The sequence below is a fragment of the Schistocerca piceifrons genome, chromosome 2 (assembly GCF_021461385.2).
Source record: "Schistocerca piceifrons isolate TAMUIC-IGC-003096 chromosome 2, iqSchPice1.1, whole genome shotgun sequence".
Lineage (NCBI taxonomy): Eukaryota > Metazoa > Arthropoda > Insecta > Orthoptera > Acrididae > Schistocerca > Schistocerca piceifrons.
In genome coordinates this window covers 699,442,815-699,454,886 of record NC_060139.1, presented here as the reverse complement: position 1 = coordinate 699,454,886, position 12,072 = coordinate 699,442,815, and the positions used below count along the sequence as shown (strand labels likewise).

General features: G+C 34.4%; 1 protein-coding gene across 1 annotated transcript in view; it reads right to left on the bottom strand.

Moving 5' to 3' along the window:
• Positions 1-11,296, bottom strand: part of LOC124775759 (dynein regulatory complex protein 8) — a 163,191-nt gene extending 151,895 nt beyond the window's left edge. Inside the window, exons 1-2 of the mRNA XM_047250589.1 lie at positions 11,263-11,296; positions 10,972-11,079 (exon numbers count right to left, since the gene is read on the bottom strand). Coding sequence (XP_047106545.1) covers positions 10,972-11,079; positions 11,263-11,296 — 142 coding nt within the window. The remainder of the gene's footprint in view (positions 1-10,971; positions 11,080-11,262) is intronic.
• Positions 11,297-12,072: the final 776 nt, after the last annotated feature.

Genomic DNA, 12,072 nt, shown 5'->3' with positions numbered 1-12,072 from the left:
CATTCTGCAAACCTATAATAAAGCAGGCCATAAGGTGGTCATATTTCATCCTCGTTAATTTTTATATGCCTCAATTATGCTTAATTAATCTAGATGTAAAACTGTTTGTATCATTTAAACTAAATGATGTGCATAAGGACTACTATCCCATGAGGTAATTTAAGATTTTTTAAAGCTAACAGGCATAGCTTCTCTTTTTGTTCTATATTATGATATCCAGTATGTAATGTAATTGTGCAGAGCTGTAGTTAAACCTCTCAACATGTAACAATTCCACCAGCTTTTAATTCTTTGTTTGATTGTCCTTGGTGTCGAAGTACTGCATCACTACACTGACTGAAAAATGGGGTTTGTAATTTGGACACTGACTACTGTAAATAATGTAGCTGACAAATGCACAGTTGCATTGCACAGTCTTTTACTTTCACTGTTTACACAACCCCCCGCCCCACAATAATACACAGTTATACAGAGGGGTTCAAAAAAATGTATCCACTGTTTAAAAGTCCACAACTGGCAACCTAATTGACCGAGTTGTCTCATCTCTGGTAGTGCAATAGTTTGTAGTTCCAGCAATCGTCACACAAGTGTTTTGTTTTATCAGATGACAGTCACCAGATAGTCAGTGTTTTGTTCTTAGTTGCAACTAGTTACTCGAGTAAACATGGCTGATGCAAGGCTTACATTCAATGAAAGGAAGTCAGTTTTGAAGTGGTATTTTAAGTACGAAAACATTAATGAGGGTCAACGGCAATAGCAAAATGAGTATCAAACAGAGCCACCGATAAGTTTAACGATTCCTCACATTTGAGACAAATTTGAAGCCGAAGGCTGTGTTAAAGATGTACACAAACAACAATCTGGATGAACTGTAACAGTAACAAGTCCAGCTAACTCCCGTTGCGTGTTACAACAATTCACTTGCTCACCACAGAAGTCTGTGAGACAGTGTGCCCGTGAAACTGGAGTCAGTCGCTCTCAAGTGCTCGGTGAATTCTGAAGACAGAAAAGTGGAAGTGCTACATCCCACAATTGCTACATGCAATGAACGAGGATGACCCAGATCATAGAATGGAGTACTTTACTAACAGGGTGCGCAACAATGAAGAGTTTGCAGAGATGATTGTGTGGTCTGATGAGGCACAGTTCAAACTCGATGGTACAGTAAATCGCCATAACTGCATCTACTGGGCCGCTGAAAATCCGAACGTCCATGTAGACAAAGCCGTGAACTTGGCAGAAGTAAATGTGTGGTGTGGGTTGTCTTACCGGGGTTTTGATTGGACCATTCTCCTTTGATGGCCCAGTTACCGGTGAGGTGTACCTTCAGAAGCTTCAGACATCCATTATACCTGCCATCTGAGACTTGTATGGAGATGGAAGCGTTTACTTTCAACAAGATGGTGCCCCAGCCCACTACCAAAATCGTGTTAGGGCGTATCTCAATGAAAATCTACCAGGAAGATAGATAGGCCGTAAAGGTGCTGTGGAGTACCCACCACGTTCCCCAGACCTAACTCCTCTTGACTTTTACCTGTGGGGAACACTAAAGGACATCATTTATCGACGAAAGCCACACACATTGGATGAACTTCGAGAATCCATCATACATTCATGTGCAAATATCCAACTGAACACGTTGCAGTCAGTAGTTCGTGCTGCAGTTCGGTGGCATTGTTTGTGTGTGGATGTTAATGGTGACCATTTCAAACACCTACAGTGATATCTTTAAGTTGGACCCCTTTGTATATGTAAGGCCAGTGCACGATTATTTAAACTTTCCGTAAGCCTCATTAACAGTTCACAGGTGAACCTCCACATAACGCTACAATAGTATGGCTGTTGATCATCTACGAGCAGTAAAAACATAACCACAAAGTTCACAGTCCTTGAAGAATAACCAGATATGTATGGGGCAGACACTGTCACTGTTTTAACACATGACCTAATTGTTTAAAACTTATAACATTGTTGCAGCATTGTTGTTGTTCTAACGAGCACAGGTTACTCCTCTGAAACTTGGCTGTGGACTGACTGTCTCATGACCAAAAATCAGGCTCATATATATCATCACAATAATAGGTACCAAAACTACACATTGTTTAAAGTTTAATTTCTGTAAATTAAAACTTAACTCATTAAATTAACTGCATACATCAAAAAATTCATTCCTTTTAACTGTTTCTTCTACTACAAGGTTTAGGCCAAATTCTTTGTTTAAATCATAAAATTAACAAATATAGTTACGCAAACAATACTTTTGACAAAACTGTTAATTAGTTTGCTATTAATTAATAGCTGAGTTGGTTAACATGTTTTCAAAGAGATCCAAATAGATAATTTAAGAATACTAGCAATTCATCTTCTAAATGTTTACAATTTTTGCAGAATTTATGTTTGTTGATACGTCAACAATAGCATTTAAGTTACGAAAAAATTACTGATTTCACCCTATAATGAAAGATACCAACTAGTAAAAGTCAAAACAAATTAGAAAATCAATTACATCCATAAAACTAGGCACAAAATTAGATCTAGTGTTAAATTCTATAAAACTGAGGGCCAACCTTTCTCTTTCTTGAAAATGCAGATTCTATTCATGTATGCTAATGTTAAGTAGTTAAAAGTAATGAAACGAATTTTAAGGATGCAGGTGGCAAAACAGGAGGGGGAATTAAAATTATCCCAGCTTGCTTCATCACAAGCAGTGTTTGAGCAGAATAACTTTTGAGTTTTCCACTATACCAAACCATATTATTGATTGCATTCTGTTGAAGAGTGTCAATGAAAATCATTAGCCTTTGACTTTTACAGTCGAAAGTCACCCATTATAAGTGTAAAACACTGTGAATAAGTATTGTATCAGTAATTAAGCCTACAGTGGGCCTTCAATCCTGACAGCTATTCAGAACTATTAGAGATACTACTATCATTTTCAAATAAATATGTTATTTTGGAGTAACTGAAGATAGTAAATCTGTGTGTCATGGATCATTAGACACGAGATTTAGTATGTGTGTCTTATGATGCACCATTCCTTTGACTTACATTACATTACATTGATTCTTGTTCAATAGATCATGAATATGATATTTCATAATGAATGAAGTGATGATTGAATTCTGCAGTTTTATTGTAATTATGTTTAATAGTGGTCTTTCTCCAATGGTTACACTGTGTGCAAAGCCCAAAAATCTTAACCTCAAAAGGCAAGCCATCTCGATAACATTTATATAACGAGTAATTAGAAAATTGTTATCATTATTTTTACTGTTATTATTGGTACCATACTCTTTAGTGATTTCTCATTGGCTTCATTGTGATAAAACTTCGACAACTTTTATAAGGGTGAAGAACTTTAACAGAGAAATCCAAGTATTGGGACAAAGATGGTGTCATAAGAAGAAACTAATAAATTGATGGTGAGTGTGGAATGACTTTGCTTTCCTCTCAGCTGAGATATAGTATCCATAAGCAGCAGTCTGATTGCAATTTATAAACAATGAACAATGGAAAATCCAGGATGGAATAATAACAAGTACTACAGACAGCTACTCACTATAGTGGAGATGTTGATCTGCAGACAGGTACAACAAAAAGACTGCTAAACTAGTAAACTGCCAGCCAAAAGGCCGACAACACACACATATTTATACAAGCACAACTCACACACACAAGACCACTGTCTCTGGCTGCCAAGGACGGATTGTGGACAACTGTGAATAAAAAAAGACATTGGTTATATGTGTGTGAGTTTTGCTTGCATGAATGTGTGTGTATTGTTTACTTTAGAAGAAGGCCTGTTGGCTAAAACTTACTTGTTTAGCAGTCTGTTTGTTGTGCCTGTCTGCAGCTCAATGTCTCCACTACAGGTTTAGTAGCAATCAGGATAGAGTGTTTTTAAACATCAATAATTTATATGGAATAACATTCATATAAGGAAAACACTATGAAATATTAACTATATTAAAATTTGTGATTTATAAAATGCAATAAACTACATTTCAATGCTAGGTCGTGTTGTTGTTGTGGTCTTTCAGTCTGAAGAATGGTTTGATGCAGTTGTCCATCATACTCTGTCCTGCGCAACCCTCTTAATCTCTGAGTACCTACTGCAACCTTCATCCTTCTGAAAAAGCTTGATGTATTCATCTCCTGGTCTCCTTCTATGATTTTTGCCCCCACACTACTCTCCAGTACTAAACGGGTGATCCCTTGATGTCTCCGAATGTGTCCTGCCAACCAATCCCTTCTTCTGGTCAGGTTGTGCCACAAATTTCTTTGCTCCCCAATTCTATTCAGTACCTCTTCATTAGTTACCTGATCTACCCATCTAATCTTCTGCATTCTTCTGTAGCACTACATTTCAAAAGCTTCTATTCTCTTCTTGTCTAAACTGTTTATCACCCACGTTTCACTTCCATACATGGCTGCACAAATACTTTCAGAAAAGATTTCCTGACACGTAATCTACACTTGACATTAAAAAGTTTCTCTCTTTCAGAAACATTTTTCTTGCCATTGCCAGTCTACATGTAATATCCTCTCTACTTTTTCCAACATCAGTTTTTTGCTGTCCAAATAGAAAAACTCATCTATTACTTTAAGTATATCATTTCCCAATCTAAATCCCTCAACATCACCTGATTTAATTCAATTACATTCCATTATCCTCATTTTGGTTTTGTTAATGTTCATCTTGTGTCTTCCTTTCATGACACTGTCCATTCTGTTCAACTGCTCTTTGAAGTCCTTTGCTGCCTCTGACAGAATTACAATGTCATCAGCAAACCTCAAAGTTTTTATTTCTTCTCCCTGAACTTTAATTCCTACTCCAAATTTTTCTTTTGTTTCCTTTACTGCTTGCTCAAAGTACAGTTTGAATAACAGGGGATAGGCTACAACACTGCCTCACTCCCTTCTCACTCACTGCTTCCCTTTCATGCCCCTTGACTTTTATAACTGTCGTCTGGTTTCTGTACAAGTAGTAAGTAGCCTTTTTCTCCCTGTATTTTACCCCTGCTACCCACATAATTTCAAAGAGAGTATTCCAGTCAACACTGTCAAACATTTTCTCTAAGTTTACAAACACTATAAACGTAGATCTGCCTTTCCTAACCTGTCTTCTAAGAGAAGTCATAAGATCAGTATCACCTCGTGTTTTCCAACATTTCCCCAGAAACCAAAATGTTCTTCTCCAAGGTGAGCTTCTACCAGTTTTTCGATTCTTCTGTAAAGAATTCATGTTATTATTTTGCAATCATGATTTCTTAAACCGATAGTTTGATAATATTCACACCTGTCAGCACCTGCTTTCTTTGGAACTGGAATTATTCTATTCTTCTTGAAACCTGAGAGTATTTTGCCTCTCTCATGTACATTTTGCTCACCAGTTGGAAGAGTTCCATCATGACTAGCTCTTCCAAGGCTATCAGTAGTATTAACAAAATGTTGTCTACTCCCAAAGCATTTTTTCGATTTAGGTCTTTCAGTGCTCTGTCAAATTCTTCTTGCAATATTATATCTCCTATCTCATCTTCTTCTGCTTCCTCTACCGTTTCTATAATGTTACCTTCAAGTACATATTTCTTGTGTAGATCTTCTATATGCTTCTTCTACCTTCAGCTTTCCCTTCATTGTTTAAGACCGTTTTCCATCTGAGCTCTTGATATTCATAAAGCTGCTTCTCTTATCTCTGAAGGCCTCTTTGATTTTCCTGTAGGCAGTATCAATCTTTCCCCTAGTGACATATGCTTCTGGATCCAAAGGCTTCGTCTTACCGGTATATAATCAATCTGAAACCTTCCAGTGTCTCCAGGTCTCTTCTATGTGTACAACCTTCTTTCTTGATTCTTAAAAGAAGTCTTAGTGATGATTAAATTCTGCCAGGTGACTTTCTCTTTTATTCATTTTGCCTTTTCCGTATTCACCTACTATTTTTCCTTATCTTCCTTCTCCTAGTATAAAATTCCAGTCCCCAAAGACTATTAAATTTTTGTCTTCCGTAACTATCTGAATAATTTCTTTTATCTCATCATACATTTCTTCTCCCTCTTCATCATCTGCAGAACTAGTTGGCATATAAACTTGTACTTCTGTGGTGGGTGTGGGCCAAATATTTTGGCTACAATAATGTGCTCACTATGCTGTTCATAGTAGCTCATTCGCATTCCTATTTTCTTAAAGATTATTAAACCTACTCCTGCACTACCACTATTTGATGTTGTATTTATAACCCTGTTTGGACCTGACCAGAAGTCCTGTTCCTACTGCCACTGAACTTCACTAATTCCCTCTATATCTAACTTTGACCTATCCATTTCCCTTTTTAAATTTTGTAACCTACTTGCCCAATTTAGGGATCTGACATTCCATGCTCCAAACTGTAGAATGCCTGTTTTGTTTCCCCTGATAACAATATCCTCCTGAGTAGACCCGATCTGGAGATGCAAATGGGGGACTATTTTACCTTCAGTATATTTTACCCAAGAGGATGCCATCATCATTTAACCATAAAGCAGAACAGCACACACTTGGGAAAAGTTACAGCTGCAGTTTCCCCTTGCTTTATGCTGTTCACAGTGCGAGGCACAGCAAGGCCATTTTGGTTGATGTTACAAAGCCAGATCATCCAGACTGTTACCCCTGTAACTACTGAAAAGGCTGATGCCCCTCTTCAGGTACCATACATGTCTGGCCTGTCGACAGATACCCCTCTGTATTCCCTTACATTTCTCTGATTTTTCCAGGCAAAATGTAATTCCCAGAGAATTCCACGTTTTCCAGAAGAATTGCCACCCTGTTTGCAATGTTCTGTACTTTCAACACATAGTGTTTCAATAGTGATTGGAAACTACTCCATACCTTATTTATGTTTTGACAGTTGAGTTTCTTACAATTAGGATCACAGTCCAGAGTTTGCTAAACAAGTTTTCAGGAATAATATGTGCTAATATTAAGTTTATGCTGAGTGGTAAACCTCTACCAGGTTAACATCTAATACTACATTGTTACAGTCAATTAATTGTAACTTTGAGCAGATCGTATACCAAGAAGATCATTTCATTTTCAGAGAATGTGAAGTCTTGTAAAACTTCACTTGTAACATTGACCAAGTTACAGAAATTATCAACTGCATCCTAGTCTAAGCATTTTAATATTAGATATTTGTAAGTTTACTATTAAATTAATTATGTTAAACCCCTGAGTTTCCTATTATTTGACAGTGTGGTAGAGGTAGGTGAAAAAAGTTATCTTATAATCTTTATTGATACTTTTGACAGCTTTCACTTTTTTTATATTGTTAATTTTGTGTTGTCTTTCTACAGCAATCAAGAGCATTTTCAGGCAATTTGTGATGACACAGTTTCTTTAGACTACTTTGAAGCACAGACTGTGATCATCCATTCTGCAGTGATAATGGTGGGTGATCGCCATTGCTGGCTATCCATTTTATGTTTTTGTACCCGCCCCCTCCCCCCCAAAGTCTGATTCTTATCCTCCAGTTGTGTCATCGACACCACCCTTTCTTTCCTCTTCTGTCAAAGAAGGGTAACTTAGGCTGAAGCCTCTTGACAGTACCAGTTTCTCTATCTCACTTCCATCCAAGGTATGGCTTCCCCCTTGACACAAGTGTCTAATAGTCCTCTTCTGTGCTTTTGCCACTGGATATGAGCCTTTTCCTCTTGCACCAGTTGACATTATCAATCTGTATTTCTTCCACTTACCCAGTAACTTTGTATTTTGCATATAGCATGTAAGGTTTCTCTATTTGCCAATGCTTTTGCAATGTGTACCTGTATAGAACTGGTCCCATTTATGATAACTATAGTTGAGAGATGTTTTAATATGTGTAATATTTTGTAGCCTGAAGAGGTCTGTGCACCTACTAATCTTTTAAAAAGTGCTTAATCCACTTCTAACCCAAGTCAGGTGTTAATGTTTTGCAGTATGTTGATTTATTGTGTTTGTCAGCCAAATACATTGATTTTCATATAATTATGTATTTTATTATGTTGATGATGTATTTTTATTCTGGCACTGGTTCCACTAAGTAACAACAAGATTAATGTTTGCCAGAAAACATAAACAGCTCCACATTTCTAGGGGCATCTGTAAAACATTGAAAAGCCTGTGCTGACTCCACATAGTATTTACTCTTTTATTACAATGAGTTTAGTGTTGTACCACTAAATTATTCATATAAATTATTTGAACCTAATAGAAATCATAACAATCATTCCATTTTTTAAAAAGTTTCTGCTATGATTTTAGCTCTGTTTATTTTAAGATCTGGTTGAGTGGTAATTACACAGTATCAGAGAATACTATAACCAGATATGCATTTGCCTTTTATTTTAACCAGTATTTTAAGACTTGATCAAAATATGAAGCTCAGTAAAATGACCGTGATTACAATTACTGGGATTAAATGTTTGGATTTTTTCTCAAATTTTGCTTATAAGTTCAACTTGTGCATACTATGTGATTTACAAATGACATTTGGAGCATCAATTAATTGTGATAATCTGCTGACACACTCGAGGTGGAAAAACATAAAAGGGAAATTCTCTGGAAAAAATTCAACCCAGTTTTTTTTGTGAACGACACTGGATAAGCAAGCCATCAAGGAAGATCTACAAAAGGCAGAAACAGCAAACAGCTTTAGAAAAAAATGGATGAAATTCTATGGACATATCAACATGAAGATCAACAACAGACTCATGAGGTGAATGTTTGAGACACCAAACACTAGCAGAAATAAGACAAAATGAAGCACTAAAACAGAAGAATATACTGAAGATGTGGAAATCACACATGATAATGTAAGCAATCAAGAACTGTTCCAAAGAACACACACTAAACTGAAACACATGGAAAAGAGAACAGGAAATAAGATTACTAGAAGAACAAAAGAGAGAACACAGTGAGCATATGAAGAGAATTTGCGAAGAATGAAGGAACACGAAAATTCAAATGCTCTCTTAAAAAGAAGTATTCAAAATATTAATAATAACAATAATAAAATAATTACTAAAAGCATTGTAAAATAGAAAAAAATATTACTACATTTATTTCTACTGATTATATAACTGCAGTTTAAATGACCTGAAGTCAAATTTTACATAACACTCAAATTTAGTGATATTATTAACAAAATATACAATATACGGCTCTGGTAATAAAATCACTGATAGAGTAGAAGGATTTGGTCATCAACAAAGCCCTATAGGTTCTCTTATGTGTGCAGATGCACAAACCAATATACTGTTTACAGCAAATGCCATTAAAATATAAGTATACTGAGCAGCAATAGTTAGGACACCAGTTCTTTGAAAAGTTTCCAACAGGAAGGTTCCTACAGGACAATCTTGAATTCATAGCACAAATTATTCGTGTTACTTGCTTTTGGGATTTGAAAACTCAGCTTCATTGGATGAGTTACCCCATAATGTGACTTGACATGGCATTATGGAATAAAAGTAACACAATATGCATCTTTTTCTTTTTATGCACCCAGTTTTAGACAAATTTCACATTACAAATAATGATTTGTTAAGTATATTCACAATTGTTTAATATGTTCTCTCCAGCTGAATTTACTACCATGATGTAATTCTAACAGTTCAACTCTGTTGGCCTCTTTATATACATAATATATTGTATGAATATCCTAGGTAAAACTCTTCTGAATTTATAAAGTAATGTCTAAAAAACATGACAATGAATTTGGCTACAAACTATTCAATAACATACACAGTAGATACTGAAGCTATAGTTGCAGATGGCTGTAAATACTTGACAAAAGAGCAGGAATTCTACTTTTATGCATTCAAATATTCTCAATCACTTTTTAGGATTTATAGTTAACTCTTTGGATATGGAAGAGGCTTGCAGTATTGTACATGGAAAAGGTTATGATAAACATAATACAGATTTCAATTAAGAGTAAGCTCTGACAAAAAGCTGATTAACTGAGAAAGTATGGAGTTTAAAAATCAGATGATAATGGTCATCAGAGATTGTGTAGCTTATCAATGTTGTCCTAACATAGCAGCAATGCCCTTGAGTAACTTTGTGAATGTTTTATGCCTCAGAAAACATTTTGGAGAAGAAAGTAATATGAATTATGAGGCTTGTGATAAGCCCACAGCACAAGATTACAGCTGCTCGTGCAGAATCTCGTAATGTAAATGCAAAACAACCCAAGTAAGTGAACTTAATTCCACAAAAGACATTCAATAGCCTACTGCTTGATCTTATCAATATAGCAATACAACAGAAGTACAAATGACTAGATAAAGTGAAAACTATAGAAAGGGATGGTAATACATTCCAAAGGCACAAATTAATAATTTAAGAAAACTTCTGAGAAACACAGAAAGATAAAAATAAGCAACTTAACCATATGAGAATACCATAAATAAAATATTACAAATGTTAAGAAAAAGGAATAAGTACACACAGGGACAAGATGAGAATGTAATTAAAAACAGTAAAAGTCTTAATTTATACATAAACAATTATACTGATTATAAATAACTGGCTTAGATCAGTTAATAATCACCTTCAGATTTAAAAATAAAATAAGAATAAAACATTAGTATGTATCCATTTAAAACAGATAACTCATATCGAAAATATTTAAAATTATTAAAAATGTACCTGATTAAGTATGTAACAGAGATTCAAGATATTTAAAATTGTGCTTGATTAATCACCTTTTGCTCAAAATAGAACTATTTGATGCTGAAATACATACTCAGATTGCAGCATATTGCCAAGATAATTATTCTTAAAATAAGAAGCAGAAGACTTTGTTTGTCATGAGCATCTGTACATCAGATTAAATATCATTTATGTTTATTTACTGTACCAAAAGTTAAACATGTGAAATTTAATCTTTAAAAAAATTCTTCTAATTATAAGAATGCTAGAAATACTTGCGTATTTGTTTTCATCTCTCCATACCTAAGGAACGGACAATAGTACAGACTTCACGAACATCAATTGATTTGTTCCCAGCATGATCAAATACTTCAAAAGCTTCAATAATTCTCTTCTCCAAATCAGACTGATCTGAAAATTATGTGTTCAAATAATATATTACATAATATGGTTAGTTTATCTACTTATATCTTGGATTTAATGTAATAGGAATCTTAAGTATTATAAAAACTACTGAAATTTAGAAGTGCAAAGGCACTTTGTTAAATAAAATAAAAAATTTACGTTTATGTATTATTCAAATGGACCACATACATAGAGATTTTTGAGATAGTAACCAAGCATACATATTTCCAACAATGACATTATTTAAATATTACTAAAATCATGTTTATAAAACAACATTTGTTATAAGATATTGTGTGTGTCATGTAATGACACATCTATTTTATTGACCATGAATATTAAACAAACATTTGAATGTCACTCAATAATATTCCAGAATGGTTTTCTGTCTCTGTACAACAATTTATAAGTACAGGGGGCTCCTTTCAGTTAAACACTCCAGCAATAAACTATTAATAATAATAATAATAATAATCTTTATTTGACCATAATAACCTTATAGTCATGGATATTATACTCCTTGCACAACAATATTAATAAAATAATACAAAAATATAAGGATATATACAAAAAATAACACAGTAGATACTACTCTTCAAATATCTTTAAAAAATTTCTACTGCTATTAACATGATGGAGGCGGATATCTACAAAAATATTATCATAAATAAACTATTTGAGAGATCTTTAAATGAGTATAACTTTCTTTTAATTAATACCTGTTTTCATATGTACTTAAAACTGTCAGGAGTGGCGTTTTTCACAATGAGATTAGGCACAGTTTGTCAAACTGATCACATCACTCATTCACATAACTATTTATTAAATTTCATTTGGAAAATGCATTATAAATCGAAAATATATTTAAATAAATGCAAAGGTGGCATAAAATCACAACAACAATCGAAATATTAATCATTCAGTTTCCTTATTGGCACTGTTGGACTATGGTAACAAATGACAACAAAATTATTTTTTCACTAGCTTCTTTATTAAATT